This window comes from Henckelia pumila, chromosome 1, assembly GCF_033568475.1.
Source record: "Henckelia pumila isolate YLH828 chromosome 1, ASM3356847v2, whole genome shotgun sequence".
Taxonomy (NCBI): domain Eukaryota; kingdom Viridiplantae; phylum Streptophyta; class Magnoliopsida; order Lamiales; family Gesneriaceae; genus Henckelia; species Henckelia pumila.
Window position 1 is genome coordinate 161,889,720 of NC_133120.1, and position 17,232 is coordinate 161,906,951.

A 17,232-nucleotide genomic window follows, 5' to 3' on the forward strand; every position below is an offset into this window, starting at 1 on the left:
AAAACTCACCCCTATTCATGAGTATGTTTTATATTCGTACATATTAACGTATGAAACCGCAAATTTCACATGCATGTTTTTATCCACTAATGTTGACGATAATCGTACATGTTTTAACATATGAACCCACTAATTTTACATGTATGTTCTATAATCGTACATGTTTTAGCACATGAATCCGATAATTTCACAAGTATTTTGAACTATAATCGTACATGTTTTAACATATGAATTCACTAATTTCACAAATATGTATAATCGTACATGTTTTAACATATGAATCCGCTAATGTCACAAATATATTATATAATCATACATGTTTTAATATATGAATCCAGTTATTTCACAAACTATAACATTAGTTAGTATAATATATATATCCATTATTTTTCAAGATTATGTTGTATGATTATAAATATTGCAACATATCAATCGATCAATTTCACGATTATGTTATATGATTATACATATTGTAAAATATTAATAAACTAATTTCACGATTATGTTATATGATTGTACATATTTTAATATAAGAATCAACTGATTTCACGGTTATGTTATACGATTATACATATAAGAATCAACTGATTTTACGGTCATTGATAATTGTACATGTTTTAACAATGTATCCACTAATGTCACGAGTATGTTCTATAATCGTACATGTTTTAACACATAAATTCGCTAATTTCACAAATATGTTCTAAAATCGTATATCTTTTACCACATGAATCCGCTAATGTCACAAGTATGTTGACCTATAATCGTATATATTTTAACATATGAATCCGTTAATTTCACAAATATGTTATATAATCGTACACATTTTAACATATGAATCTGCTAATGTCACAAGTATGTTCTATAATGATACATGTTTTAGTATATGAATATGTCAATGTCACAAATATATTCTATAATGATATATGGTTTATAATATGAATCAGCTAATTTCACGATTATGTTTTTCAATGATACATGTAATGAAATATGAATCCAATAATTTAACAAATATGTTATATAATCATAAATGTTTTAACATATGAATCCATTAATATCTCAGTTATGTTATATAATTATACATCAATTGTGCTTGGTCAATCCAATATCAAGCTTGGGTCGACCAAACATTTTCAAGCTTGATTGACCAAGCTTTTTGGGTCGAGCCAAGCAATCAATTGTGCTTGGTCGACCCAACAAAAGCTTGGGTCAACCCAAGCATAATATATGCTTGGGTCTACCAAGCATAATATAATTCTTGGTCGACCCAAGCATATATTATGCTTGGGTCTATATGCTTGGGTAGACCCAAGCATTTAATGCTTGGGTCGACCAAAGCATGGGTCGACCAAAGCAATTATAATTGCTATGCTTGGGTCGACCCAAACACGACCCAACATATATTATGCTTGGGTCGACCATGCAAAGTGATATGCTTGGGTTCACTTTGCATGGTCGACCCACAAGCATTTTTAAGCTTGGTCGACCATACTTTTGGGTCGACAAGTTTTGTTTTTTAGATGGTCGACCCAAGTTTTTTTTTATCAGATAAGGGTAAGGTAAAGGTACAGTTAACTCCTTTTTTTTTTTAAAAAAAAGTCAAGATCCTTTATTTTTAAATCTTTTCTACTTCACTCCTATTTTTTTAACTGATCCATGCCCAATGTATGTTTGGCCGGCGGAAGTCGTGTATTAGAGAGCGATTCTTCGGGAAACATTTCATGCGTACACACGTTTCTTAAAGTCGTTAAAATGACGAAACGCGAGTTTACCCTAGTTCGAAAACTTTGGGTTGGTTAAAAAAATAGGACTCTCATGGGTATATTTTAAAAAATAAGGATCTTGACTTATTTTTTTAAGAAAAAGGGAGTTGACTGTCCTGTACACTTTTTCCAAAACAAAAAATAATAAACCAACAAAAATTTAGGTCGACTAACCAAAACATAAAAGTTGGTCGACCCAAACTTAAAAAAATTGCTTGGTCGACCCAAGCCCACATTGTGCTTGGGTCACCCAAGCATATGATTTGGGTTTATGGTCGACCTAAGCATATAAATATGCTTGGGTTGACCCAAGCATTTAAGTGCTTGGGTCGACCATAAACTCAAAGTTTATGGTCGATCCAAGCATATGGATATGCTTGGTTTGACCCAAGCATTCAAGGTTTCTGGTATGCTTGGGTCAAACCAAGCATTTTGAGTTGACCCAAGCATATGCTTGGTCGACCCAAACAATTTTTTTTGGGTCGACCCAAGACAAGTTAGTTGGGTTGACCCAAGTTTATGCTGGGTCGACCAAACACAATTGATATTTGGGTTGATCTAAGTCTGGGTCTTGTGAAATTAGCGGATTCATATTTTAATATATGTATAATTATATAACATACTTGTGATATTATTGGATTCATATGTTAAACATTTACGATTATATAACATACTTGTTAAATTATTGGATTCATATGTTAAAACATGTATCATTGTAGAACATAATCGTGAAGTTAACGGATTCTTATGTAAAAACATATATCATTATAGAATATATTTGTGAATTTAGCGGATTAATGTGTTAAAACACGTACGATTATATCACATACTTGTCAAATTAGCGGATTCATATGTTAATACATGTACGATTATATAATATAGTTGTGAAATAATTGGATTCATATATTTAAAAATGTATCATTATAGAACATACTTGTGATATTAGCAGATTATATGTTAAACACATGTACGATTATATAACATATTTGTGAAATTAACGGATTCATATGTTAAAATATATACGATTCTAGGTCAACATATGCTACAACTTAAATTGTAATTCACCCAAGTGTAGGTTGTCTGCAAGTAATATATCCGTAAGTACGAGATCGATCCACGGAGAGGATGTTGTAAGTTTTAAGTTTAATAATTATATATTACAGATGAAATGATTATTATAACATTTAAGTACATAAATTATAACTTGTACGATTATATAACATATTTGTGAAATTAACGGATTCATATGTTAAAATATACACGATTATAGGTCAACATACTTGTGACATTAACAAATTCATATAGTAAAATATATACGATTTAAGAACATATTTGTGAAATTAGCGAATTCATGTGTTAAAACATGTACGATTATAGAACATACTCGTGACATTAGTGGATATATTGTTAAAACATGTACAATTATCAATGACCGTGAAATCAGTTGATTCTTATATATGTAATCATATAACATAACCGTGAAATCAGTTGATTCTAATATTAAAATATGTACAATCATATAACATAATCGTGAAATTATTGATTGATACGTTACAATATATATAATCATATAACATAATCGTGAATCAGTCGATTAATATTTTACAATATGTATAATCATATAACATAACCGTGAAATCAGTTGATTCTTATCTTAAAATATGTACAATCATATAACATAATCGTGAAAATATTGATTGATACGTTACATTATGTATAATCATATAACATAATCGTAAATCAGTCGATTAATATTTTACAATATGTATAATAATATAACATAATCGTAAAATTGATCGATTAATATGTTACAATATTTATAATCATACAACATAATCTTGAAAAATAATGGATATATATATATATATATTATACTAACTAATGTTATAGTTTGTGAAATAACTGGATTCGTATATTAAAACATGTATGATTATATAATATATTTGTGACATTAGCGGATTCATATGTTAAAACATGTACGATTATACATATTTGAGAAATTAATGAATTCATATGTTAAAACATATACGATTATATGTCAAAATACTTGTGAAATTAATGAATTCATATGTTAAAATTTGTACGATTATTGAACAAACTTGTGAAATTAGTGGATCAATATGTTGCAACATATACGATTATATGTCAAAATTATGTAAATTTTGATCAAAATTGTAAAATTAGCAACGAAAAAATTATTTAACTGCCTAATTTTTTTTACAAACAGAAATGTTAAAAATACAAATAAATGGGTTACAAACAAAAATGTATTATGGTATTGATAATTAGCATAGTCTCTTATGTATCGCATACTGAATTTAATAAAATATGATTTTTTTGCGGCACACAATGCTTCTTTCTGCAGCGCGCTCCGCAGCACAAGTTGGGTCGACACAAGCATAAGCAATCTTGGGTCACCTTACGAAACTTTGGTTTTTAAAATTTATTAATTTTTTTTTATTTTTTATTAAGTAAACAGAGGGACATACAAATAAATTACATGTCCAATCCTTTTTTTTAAATTGAACAGATTTCACTCCCTTCTCCCTAAATATCCCGAAAACTTTGGCCTTCTCCCAAGGGTCAAACTAACCACAGAAAGAGGATTCCAGAGGAGAAGAAAATGGCCGGAACGGCAATGAATAACGCCATGAGATCGGCGGTGGTAGTCGCCGGAGCTCTTTCATTCGGTTACCTGACTCTGGTGTACGGAAGCCAGCACTTTTTAAAGCAACAGAGTGAAGGAGATCCCCGCCAACCCCTCCTCCCTCCCTCCACGACCAAAGACAACCCCGATGATTAGCTATGTAAATGCAGTTTTCTTCTCATGTTTTTTAGGATCTGTTATGGGTTTTTCAAATGGTTAACATTTACTCTCACTGTTTTAGCTTAACAATCTTTGTGATTCCTTTTACTCGACTTGATCAAGACGTTTGCGAAGTGATATCTGTTTTATGCTGATTGGATTTACTAAAGATTTCTTGATTGAGGCATATCCAGGAAGAGTGTTTGGGCATTTTAGCTATGAGTTTTGGATCCCATTTTGATGTGCAAAAGATGGCCATTAATGTGAAAGAGGAAAGCTATAAATCCAAATGAAGAGTTTGTTCAACAAAGCTTTCAACATTAGCTCCAATGAGCATTGTGTCAGTGCATTTCATTGTAAAAATGATTAAGGAGTAGTGATATGCTAATGTTCAGATTCGGGATATTAGTTCTTTTATATAAATGCAACACCGCTTTGGTGGAAGGAGTTGATACCTTTATGTTGATGATATATTGATATAGTAGTTGATGATGAACTGTGTCCTGTTATACATGTCATGGAGTAGATTTGAATCGCCAATGGTTAGTTTTTTTAGGTGGAAAAGACTTCCAAGCTCATTAGTCACCTTAATCCTGTAGTATACAGTGCCGGTGAATGCATGTTAAACCAACTTTGTAATGTGAATATGAGCATCAACGTCGATACTAAACCGATAATTGCTCCTTCTCCTGTTATTGATTTAGCTGTGGAGTTCTCCAACGAAAGCATCAATATCTGTCCATATATTCAAGTAACTTTGAATTTTAGCTCCTTTATAGCCGAATTTTCTGGAAATATTGCCACAATGTTCTAAGTTCTAAGCCAGACTTGAGAAAGCCCTTAACTGTTTCAACAATTTGGACTTTAGCATCTATAGTTTAGTACTTCCAATGATTTTGCTGATTGCTTTAGCCACTTAAGTGACCATTAATGCTTCTATCATGAAATATAATCATCCTAAGTGTTAGGTTATAAACAAATGAGGTGTCAATCCCAAAAGGCTTGCTTATTGGGTGGGGTTGCCTCAAGGGTTTATAACCAACTCTTTATTAGTTTGGTATTTCAACGTGAGATATTGTAACACAAAGGCACTTCACTGGCGTGATTATCCATCTCATATCATGCTGGAGTTGTAGATGATTTTCAATAATTAGAGCAGTTAGACGGCAAATTTTGTGATATTTTAACTGCCTGCTTTTAGAATTGTGGCCACATCTTCTGTGAAATGTTCCATACATGACCTGGAGGCTGGACTGCTCTAAAAACGACAGCAAAGCCAGATATATCGCGTTTACATGGATCAAGAACTTGAACTGGAGGACAATTTGAGTTGTCATATTCTCCCAGTTTATGGAAATGATCACTGGATTGCTTCTGTTACACCTCAGCAAATATTGGCTGAACCATCATGCAATGCGTGATTGGACCTGCTTGACATTTCAACTCTGGTGAGTCGATTACACGATTACGTCTCTCAGCGAAAAAATGTTACATTGCCTGTATAAAAAGTTTTGGAATCTGAAGAAAGCTGCAGTTTGATGAGTTGTGAATGTAGGAGAGTGCTTGATCAAATTCTTGAGAGTGGCCTTTTTCAGACCGGGTTTGAGACTTGCAAGCTAATGGCTAATTATTGATAAATTGAACTCAAATTATTATCATGTGCAATTTAAATAAATAAATAAATGAAAAGAGAGAAAAAAAAAAGGTACTAGTGTTGTATGCAGCGTAAATTTCAAGCCACCCTCAGCTTTAAAGGCTTCTTGTTTCTTCTCCCGTTGTGATCCTTGTGCGATTCCAATTAACTTAGGAATCTCCATCAAAAAACCGTCTTCGTATAAAAGGTCTTTTACCGTGCTTAGGGGTATTCTTAGGTCGGTTCGGCTCGACTCAATTTATGTGGGTTTATGATTTTAAAAATATATAAATCGATCTGAATTGTTATACTTCGTCTCGGTTATTTAAGCTCATTTTATTCGGTTTCGATAATGATTTAAATCTGTGATCAAATGTATATTTTATTATTTTTTTATAAAACCTTTTAAATATAGTAAAGTAAAATGAATTAAATAAATATCAATCACTTATACTTAATTCTAAATATAATTTTATATAAAATATATAATCTATATTAAAAATTAAAATAAAATTACTAATCTAATTAAATTTCATCTTTTTGGTAGGTTTAGTTTGGCATATATAATGCGAAACTGAAACATATAAACTTTGACTTTAATATTTGTATTCAAAATAAAAAATTCGATTTTCGATATATTTTGGATTTTCGATTTTTTTTTTGGATTTAAATCAATTTTTTTGACGTAGTTTAAATCAAATTTTGAATATCCTTATGTGTATTTCTTTTTCCTGTTTTTTTTTCTTTCCCAAAACAAATAGCATTCTTTCATATACTTTAATACATACTATATCTGTTAGTAACTACAAATTACATTTACATCTGTACCAAAGAAAATTGCAAAAAATGTTTTGAAAAAAAAAAAAGAATATTCTTTCAGAAAAAAAAGGTATAGTTTTTGAACTTTTCGTTTTTCCTTAATGTATTAGAATATAAAAATGAATTTTTGTTATTCCTTAAAATTCGTTTGATTAGAGAACTCGGAGGATAAAAACATTTTTTATTTAAAAAAAACATGTTTCTTAAAAATTATTGTGTTTGGTTACAAAATTATTTTTAACATTAATTATGATGAGTTTCAAGTTCTTCTTATATCATTTAAAATCTATTTTACATTATATATATAACTAATTAATAAAACAAAGAATATATGAATTTAAAATTCGATATATTGTTCATTGATTAAAATAAAATTATAATCGAAATTATACATGCGCTTTGTTCTCTTAAATAACAATAATTAAATTATTATGATTATTGCGCGACATATTAACAACTATTAAACTCGCAGGAAAAAAAATTAAATGGGTAAATTATTTTGGAGACATTTGATTTCATCAAAACCAAAGGAAGAAAGCGCATTAAGCTTCACACACTGAACAAAAATGGCAGTGTCGCAGCCCAGCCGATCAAGAGATCTGGATAAGCTCCTCCTCCGGCCCGGACATCTTGTTGGCTCCACCTTTGAGCCCGGCTCTGAAGTAAATCTCTTTCTAGCCTCTTCTTGTGTTTTTTTCCTCTTGCGTAATTTCACAAACATTTGGTGTGTGTTTAGTTTTTCAAATGTAATATCTATCTGATGGTTTGTGATTTCATGTTTTTTTGTTAAATGGGTGCAGTTAAGAGATGACATAAAAGAGTATGTGAAAGTTTTAGTAGTTGGCGCAGGTGGGCTGGGCTGCGAGTTGTTGAAGGACTTGGCTTTGACTGGGTTTCGTAATCTGGACGTGATTGATATGGACCGTATCGAGGTCACTAACCTGAATCGCCAGTTCCTCTTCAGGTGCATTTGATGTTAGTTTAATTGCAAAAGCTTGTTGTAGTATTGTGGCGTGGACTTAACTGGTCAAGCATGGCAAGAAACTAATGTGAAGTTTGTCAACTGAAGATGTTATGTTTCAGTTGTTTGTTTGATTGAGGGATGTAAATATTGTTTTGTTAGTGATTATGTGTTAGTTGGACAGGTGATATAAACTGTTAAGTGTATATTGGGGAACTTATTTTGACTTCTGAAATATTGAGTTCATTCTTAAGTAGCAATATTCAATTGAGTTTATGTTGTTAAGTTCATTTTGGTGAAAATTATTCGACAGTTTTGTTATTTTTTATGTAGGCTTGAAGATGTGGGAAAGCCAAAGGCTGAAGTTGCTGCAAAACGAGTCATGGAAAGGGTTGGTGACGTAAATATCACACCACATTTCTGTCGCATTGAGGATAAACCATTGGACTTCTATAGTGATTTCAGCATAATTGTCTTAGGTCTTGATTCAATCGAGGCTCGTAGTTATATCAATTCGGTGGCCTGCGGCTTTCTTGGTTTGACTCTATTCGTACATTCAGCTATACTTGTACTCATAGACATTAGGAGCTGTGAACATTTATGTTCACGCTGTTTCCTTAAAGTTGCATTATAAAATGAGAAGCTTCAGGGGTACTCTATCTTCTAAACTCATTCCTTTCCCTATTTTGCTCATTCTGCCAATGTCTTCAATCTTCATCCTCTCATTTTTAATTATTGATTGTTAAAAATTCATACTTTGATGGAATCTATGAGTGGGTGAGAAATGTTTTGCCCTTCTTAGAATTGGAATCTAGGCCTCCTGTTATTATCAATTTGCAAGGTTAATCTGGTAGTCCATGTTTGGTAAAGTGTTATCCACTAAAATCCAGAAAGAGAATATGCAATATCTAGAACAAAGTGACGTAGGTCCAAAAGGTATTTCCTCTTTAGGACTGTCGTTGTCTAGCATTGGATGAACTACGACGAGCATATTTTCCTAGCATGTTAAGTCTTAACTGTCTTTGATGACTTCAGTGCGCGTAATTTCGTATGTGTTAAGTATGAACTAAGTGACTTGTGATGCTTGAGAAGAGATCAATGTAGCCAACTTCAACTAGTTTGGAACTAAGGCTTGTGGATAACGATGATTGTGATTAGCTCCGGTGGCATTGATTTTAAGTGAATTTGGTATTTTAGGTTCGTTAGAGGCTAAATAGATGTGCAATTTTGGGGTTACTAAGTAAAATCCATGTGTTTTTGGGCTGAAGTTTTCCATTCATGGATAAAGTAAGTCCTTGTTTGGTTGAGGCAAAATATTGCATGCAATCTTTCAGAATTAGAATACCATGGTTTTTTCAGATGCCATTATTTTTTTATATTGCTTTTGTTGTTTTTCTCCTTTAGTTACCATACATTTTCTATTCTATTCAAATAACGAGATATGTAGCAAATAGTCAAGGAAACAATGCTGGAAATGAGAAATATGAATTTGCTGACACTTGGACTAGTCTGAGGCTCGTCTTAGTGCTTTTTATTGATGGACATGGGTTCCATGGTGATCCATCTTTGCGATTTCTAAGCAATTACATTCTCCAGGCAATCCGCAACAACTGTGGTTCTCCTACCTTTATAATATAACTCTGAACAATAATTTTATGGCATATTTATGAAATTTGAACTTAATTTATAGCAAAATTGGGGTCTCAATGCATTCTAGCCCCATTGAATCACGCCTACCTTCTCCCTGTATCCCTGGTATACTTGGTACTACTGATACGGAAATTCACTCTCAGACATGGGCACCAGATAATTTTCCACTCTTATATTCCACTAAATTTGGTTGTCATGTAGGGTATTTGATGTTTCCTAGGAGTATATTACCTGTTTGCAAAATATGTTGTGCACAAAAGGAAAGCTACCTTTCCTGTTGGACTGAACTTGAATTTGTTCTTATTTAATTGCCAAGAGTATAACTCGGATGATGAACCCGTCGAAGAAACTGTCAAACCTATGGTAGATGGTGGAACTGAAGGATTCAAGGGTCATGCCAGGATTATAATCCCTGGAGCTACACCTTGTTTTGAGTGTACCATATGGCTGTTTCCGCCTCAAGTCAAATTTCCTTTGTGTACTCTAGCAGAAACGCCTAGAACTGCTGCACATTGTATCGAATATGCTCATTTGATAAAATGGGATGAGGTGAGCATATTGGCGATGTATTTTCATCTTAGTCATTATTGTGTATACCTTTGCATCACATTGTGAGCATATATTTTACTATCAATCAGGTTCATAGTGGGAATAGTTTTGATCCAGATAATCCTGAACACATGCAGTGGGTCTATTCAGAGGTAAAAATCGGTGCATATCTTTTGACTAGCAAAATTGAAAATTGTTTTTCGTGATTTCCTTCCCCTGCTCCTTTGACTCGCATAATCCAATCTCACAGGCTGTCAAGAGGGCGGAGCTTTTTGGAATTCCTGGGGTTACCTATTCTTTGACTCAGGTGAGCACTTTGATTTACATCCTTTACATTAGCTGCACGTTTTCATGTTTTAAATGCTATTAGGGTTACTTGCATAGTTCGAATCATTTTTTTAGCTTGTGAGAAAATGATTTATTATTGTCTTGCATATAATGTTCTAATTCTTATGTGTTTTCAGCTATTTAGGTTATATCAGTTCTTTAGTTATTTATTTTTCTTACAGGGTGTGGTGAAGAATATAATTCCAGCCATAGCTTCTACAAATGCTATTATCTCTGCTGCATGTGCCTTGGAAACCTTAAAGATTGTTTCGGGATGTAGCAAAACATTGTCAAATTACTTGACGTATGACATCTTTGACTTCAGGATTCTGTTCTAGTTAAAGTGACAATTTATTATAGTGCTTGAAATGCCTTCTACAAGTTAACCGGATCCACCAATGTCCATTGGCTATGACGTGGTTTTTTGTTATTTTCTTTGAATTGATCTGGTTTCATTGTTGAGACCTATTAATTGGTAACTATGTTTGTCATAGGTATAATGGAGTTGAAGGTCTCCATACCAAAGTTACGGAGTTTGTGAAGGACAAAGACTGTCTTGTTTGTGGTCCTGGTGTTCTTATTGAGTTGGAGAGGTCTATTACTCTAAAAAAGGTGGGCCTTCTGTAGCTTCTGGCCTGCTTAATTACATTTATCTTAATGATGATGGTTGTACGTGTCACATTAATTCATTTTGCGATTAAGCTTGTTCGATAAAACTGATGCTGCATGTTTTAAGGCGCCCAAGAAATTGCTCAACCCACTTTAAGTCATGCATCTTCTTTCTGTTATAGCTTATTCTAAACCCATTGTGTCCCCAGCTAGGCTAAATTCAGTTCATTCCATGTCATGTTTTGAACATTATATTGGATCTAAATGCTTAATTGGTAGCCTAGCTGCCAGGTCCTGATTATTACAGTTATGTTTTTGTTTTGTTGTTTACATCTTCTTGACCTGCAGACTGCAACAATGATGTGCCCAGCCTTGTGAATTTTTGAGACCCTATTTTTGTCAACACGTTTCCAACATTCCTCTCCAAAATGAATACTCCATGGCAAAAGCATTTCTCGGCCAAGACTCGTTATAATATTCACATCATTAAAAAAACACTAGTTTTCCTGTTATATATTGCTTAGAAGATGTTGATCCACCGGTATGATTTTGGCTACATGACATCTAGTATTATTTTATATGCAGTCCAAACTTGCTAAATAAATTTTTTTCCCACTCTTCGTGTGGAACATTAAGCAAATCTAGTCGGTATAGACTGAAAATTTGTTTGTCTGCCAAACTTCTCTGATCTTCTAAGACACCACATTTTTTTAGCTCCTAAGTTGATTCTCTTCGTGTGTTGCAACAGTTCATTGATCAACTCGAAGACCATCCTCGACTTCTACTCACTAGAGTAAGTGTAACTCATAGAGGGAAGAATTTGTACATGCAAGCGCCTCCTGTACTGGAAGAGATGACCAGATCAAACCTAGATTTGCCCTTATTTGAACTAATGGGTGAAATCTCCAAAGATGTTATCCATGTTAATGGTTTGTCTGGAAAAGGCGACAAGAAACAGTCATGCTTGAGGAAATTACGTATCGTGTTCAAAGGGGTCGATGGAGTTGCAGATATCGATATGGCTGGTGGTGCATAGCTCTCAAAACCACATTGACACTTCAATGTTAATTGACCCCAGAATTGTTTAACCCGGTGCATACATACTACTTAATCTCAGATCTTTTGCACGTATAGTCCATCCTCAGGAGCCAGAGGAATCAGTGAGATAGAGACATGGCTTGTCTTTGTACCTTTATTTTTCTCGTCTCTGTGTTGGAGGCCTGTGAATTTGGTATATCTTGTCAATGAAACTGATTTTTTTCTCCACTCCACTTGTGACACTAATTAAACATGGTCACGGGTTTGCTATTATCTATTTATGATACAGTGTTATAATACCTTTGTATGTTACCATCAACATGGTCCCAGGGCTAAAGCCAAATGAATCATACCCGCAAGTTCTTGAACTCGAAACCCTTTGTGAAATCACCAGTGTGTTCAATCCGAGTTGCTGTGATGGTTTTTTTTTTCCCATCTCTGTGAAAATGTTGGAGATAACAGCCCCATGATCTTCCTTCTGCAGTAAACCTGCAAGCACCCCTGTGGCTTCTGTACCATCAGTTCTAGACTTCTAGGAAGAAGATGTTCGAAGTTTTTTTAGATGAAACATTGAAATATAATCGTTTACTTCGTGAGAAGAAATGATAAATTGAAAAGTAAGTACAATATAGTTTTTTCTCTCATTCCAATTATGGTCAAACTTAAGTCAAACACGAGATTGTACAAGTTGCTTTCGTACCGAATGGTGAAGTATATGTATATATCCTTGGGTTCATTTAATTATGGTCATGAGTTTGATATTGTGTGTGAATGTGGGTCGTATGTTCCCTAATAAAGCATATGATTAGCTTTCAATCACAATAAAAGGTATTGTAGCGATTATTATGATGCAAAGAGTCAGCAAAGAATACGACGGTCACGTTAAGATTGAGCAATAATGTCTGTCAGAACTTGGTTGATGCTTCTTTTTTTTTTTTTAATAAATTCAGTCTATATAGAGAAATTAAAAAACTACTTGAATTGAGATATTATATATACTTCAAAATCCTCTCTTTTTTCCTTTCAATATTGGGGTTCGGATCTTAATTTCAAGAAAATCAAAGTTAAAAAATTCAGCTTCATTTAAAAAAAAAAGTGAAAGTAGAAATTCTTTACTATTATGTTTGTTTATTTTTTAATCCCTTCAAAATATCGTAAAAATCATGTTTTTAATCTTGAAATTTAGATTTTTTTGTGAAAAGGAAGAGGACCCTCCAAATCTTGAGAACCAGGGCTGAATCTGGCGGTGATCCTCAATCCATACGAAGGGATTCCCATGACTCTCTACTCTATCCAAATGGAGTGGAGCCTATTGATTCTACTGCTCATCCCCTCATTTGTCACCTCCACATGCCTCCTATTTTACGCAGAGTAGGAAAAATAATACTTTTGGATATAAAGTAATATTTTTTTATTCATCTTATAGATTAGACATTTGTTTCACAAATTTGATCCGAAAAACGATTTCATACGAGATTTTGTGTTCTAGGCAAATTTTAACCACTTCCACAGTTCCATCCATACGGATTATTTTATGCTACACATGGAGTAATTTTTCTCTCATGATGTGGTCAAATATCAATCATTGGATCATCAATACATATATCATTTTCCATAAAAATATATGGGTCCCACGTGATTTAATGGTATTAAAATAAAGGAAAAAACACTCTCGGTGTAGCATAGACTAACCCCACCCATACACTCAACAATTCTGCGGGTCATTTTGTTGGTCAATCAAGTTTATATCCTCAAAAACCAAAGCTTTGTCCATTTTCTCACCAAAAATATGAAAGAATTCAAATATAAAAAAAAATCATCCCAAAACATCAATCCGTTTGGACATGCATGTACTTATAAAACGTTTTTATAAAAGTGTTTTTAAAAAACTTTTTATGAAATGTTTTAAAGTTGTTTTAAGAATAAATATGTGTTTGAACACCTATTCTATAAAAAACAGTTTAATATTTGAAATGTAATGTTGTTCATTTTTTGCTTCTATAGTTTCATTAAAAACATATTTCGCGTGTTATTTAAAAACTATACTTGGAGAACACTTTTTAAAAATGTTTTTCAAAACTTTTATCTAAACACATATTTAATTTTTTTTTTCCACTTATAACACACTAAAAATATTTTAAAGTAAATATCCAAAAGAAACCATAACTTCGATTTTGTACTAATTTGGTTTGGGAAATTTGATGGACGAAATATTATCTGAATTTAGGCCGGTGTTAGGCTATTTGTGTAGATAGATATCACGTGACTAGATTCTTATTCAATCATCCGCACAATTAGGTCGAATTATTACAATATAATACTAAAGTTGGTGGTGGTCCGACCACTGTTCCAAAACTCACGATTCTGGTTCTAATGCAATTGAAGGAGCAGTCTTTGCTACCAAACAGGGCAGTGCCCGGTGGTTATCAACAACAGCATAGACTAGGCAATTGAGACTAGCATCAAACTGTTTGGAGGTTCGTTCGACCCTACCCCATGGGTTTTATTCCATGAGGTACGTGTAGGCATGTGATTGGCCAATTCATGTGGGCCACATGAATTGGCCAATCACATGCCTACACGTATCCCACGAGGTAAAATTCATGGGGTAGGACCGAACAATCCCTCTTTGGATACAGTAACCCCTATTTTTTTAATGTCTGGGTTACGAATTGAGCTCCATTTAAAGTAAAATTTATTCTTTTAAAGTTAAAATCAAGAAAGAAAAATAATGTCACAATAGGTGGGACACTTGAGTTAAACTAATCGTTCAATCATTATATTATAAAATAATATTAATATTTAGTTTTCATCTAAAATTAAATAAAAATTAGAGGTTAAATTTAATTAATATAGATGAAATATTTTAATTGCATAAGTCAACGTATATATGTATACAACAAAATTTTAAAATATAGGGAGTATTTTGGAAAGCTTTTAATTATTTAAAAATGATTCTAATAGAGATTATTTTGAACTTGGTGAGAAGCTAAAGTAGGGAATGTTTGAAAATAAAAGTTGAAAACTAATACAAGGTAAAATTTAGTGTTTGGAGAATAATTGCTTTCAAACTTAATTTTTTTTTTATCTAAATGACAACCATACCCTTATTTGATTATTTAATTTTTGATACTCACACTATAAAAAATGAGTTTATATATTATTTTACATTATGAATTTTGTATCAAAAATATTTTATTTTTTATAAGATGAATATTTGAAAAAATATATAAGATTAATAAACATAAAAAATAAAAAAAAATTGTATAAATATACAAGATATGTACAAAAATGTATGAAAATGAAATATATATATTTAAATAAATTCTTGTAATAATAATGTAAAATATTAAAAAATATTTTTTAAAAAAATGCTTGTAATAATAATGTAAAATTTTAAAAATATTTTTTTAAAAAATATTTGTAATAATAATGTAAAATTAAAAAAATATTTAAAAATAATTATAAAAGCATATGTAATATGATAAGTTTATTAAGGGTATATATGTCAATTTGTAATGTTATACCTTAAACAAAAAAGTTGAAGTAAAAAAAAGCATCAAATTTTAGCTTTTTGCTTTTGGGTAAAAGTTGTAGAAGTTAAAGTAGAATTTAAAATTAATAAACACTCAAAATCACTTCTATGCAGCTAGAAGCTAAGAAGCACTTTGTAGAAGTTCTACCAAACACTTCCTTAATAGTAATTTACGGTTTTTGTTACGGTTCCGCCGTTTGTTTTTTAAACCAAAATCAGACTTTTTTTCTGTTTTTTTTTTGGTTTTTGAAATACGAAGAATTCTATGCTGGCAGACTGGTACTTCCCGATCTGCCAGATCCAGTGGCCTCGGGCCATTTTGCACATCACATCATGGTGATGTGTCACGGCCCGGGACCGTTAAATCACCCTCCGGGCACTACCCCGAAAGATGGCATAGAATTTCCTCCTTAGACTGACAGATCCAAGAAAAATTATTATATCCTCAATTCAAAAGAGAGAAATGAGTTTGGATATGAAATACGGTTTTGATTTTGGTTCCCGAGTCTAGTTACCACTAACCTATAACATTTTTTTTTAACAAAAACAAGTTGATTACAACTTATGTTTCTAGTCTATTTATAGTTACCAAATTCTACCTCCGTCTCAATTATGTATGATTCACTCTCTTTTTCTTTCTTTTTTTTTTTTTTCGTTTGTCTATAATATGTATATGCTTGTATCACGTTTAACAATATTAGTTAAGTCTTGAAAATGTTTAATCATTTTCTGAACAAGTTAAATGGAGATAAATATGAAGTTAGTATTTAAATTAATTTTTTAATGATTTTTCTTTATATGTGTGCTAACTGCTAAAAACCCAGCTTAATTACAACAAGGAGTATATATATTATACTTCATCCTAATTATATAGGTTTGTTTTTTTTTCCACATACGAAGAAAAATCATTAAAAAATAAAATTAGATATTCAAATTTCTCATTTTATTTAAATATATTCAAAAAATAGTTGCACATTTTACTAGACATAGTTAATAAAAATATATTAATAAAATATACAAAAAACATTGTTAAATATAATAAAAACTTATATAGTAGAAAAAAAAATCTATGTAAGAGAAATTTAACTAGCTGTACTCAATTAAGTAATTTAATTTGAGTAAATAAACGTATCATTAAATTTGGTCTAAAGATGAAATGATTAATGATACCCCAAACTGACCCACCCAACTGCAAGATTAAGACATAAACAACTCGTCAGCTTCTTTGTCCCCATGTGTTGTTGTCCTCAAGTTTTCAAGTGGCCGAGTCAAAATTATAATATGATGACTCAAAAATATACTTGAAATATATATATATATATATATATATATATATAATTAAACTATTTTATAAGTATAGAAAATTTCATGTGTTCAACCAATGATGCTCAACTCGTTCCGATCATTAAAATTCAGTATCGTGTTTTAGTGATGTGAAAAATAAAAAAAATAATTAAAACCCGGTATCGAGTTTTAATAGTAGGAAACAAGATGTGCAAAAATTGTTGGGCAGCTTAAAACTTCTCTTTATAAGTACCCTTT

The 17,232-nt window shown here is 31.9% G+C and overlaps 1 protein-coding gene across 1 annotated transcript; it reads left to right on the forward strand.

The window, feature by feature from the left end:
• The first annotated feature begins 7,523 nt into the window (after positions 1-7,523).
• On the forward strand, positions 7,524-12,437 carry LOC140883655 (NEDD8-activating enzyme E1 catalytic subunit). The gene is made up of 9 exons (XM_073290215.1): positions 7,524-7,683; positions 7,822-7,985; positions 8,316-8,518; positions 9,949-10,181; positions 10,271-10,333; positions 10,432-10,488; positions 10,691-10,812; positions 11,003-11,120; positions 11,866-12,437. The coding sequence occupies exons 1-9, from the start codon at positions 7,588-7,590 to the stop codon at positions 12,151-12,153; spliced, it is 1,344 nt and encodes a 447-aa protein (XP_073146316.1). The 5' UTR covers positions 7,524-7,587; the 3' UTR covers positions 12,154-12,437.
• Positions 12,438-17,232: the final 4,795 nt, after the last annotated feature.

Excerpts from the sequence above, each read along its gene's own strand:
- LOC140883655 (XM_073290215.1), top strand. The coding sequence starts at position 7,588 with ATGGCAGTGTCGCAGCCCAGCCGATCAAGAGATCTGGATAAGCTCCTC. Across the intron at positions 7,684-7,821 it reads CCTTTGAGCCCGGCTCTGAA|TTAAGAGATGACATAAAAGA; the intron begins GTAAATCTCTTT and ends AAATGGGTGCAG. Across the intron at positions 10,489-10,690 it reads TTACCTATTCTTTGACTCAG|GGTGTGGTGAAGAATATAAT; the intron begins GTGAGCACTTTG and ends TTTTTCTTACAG.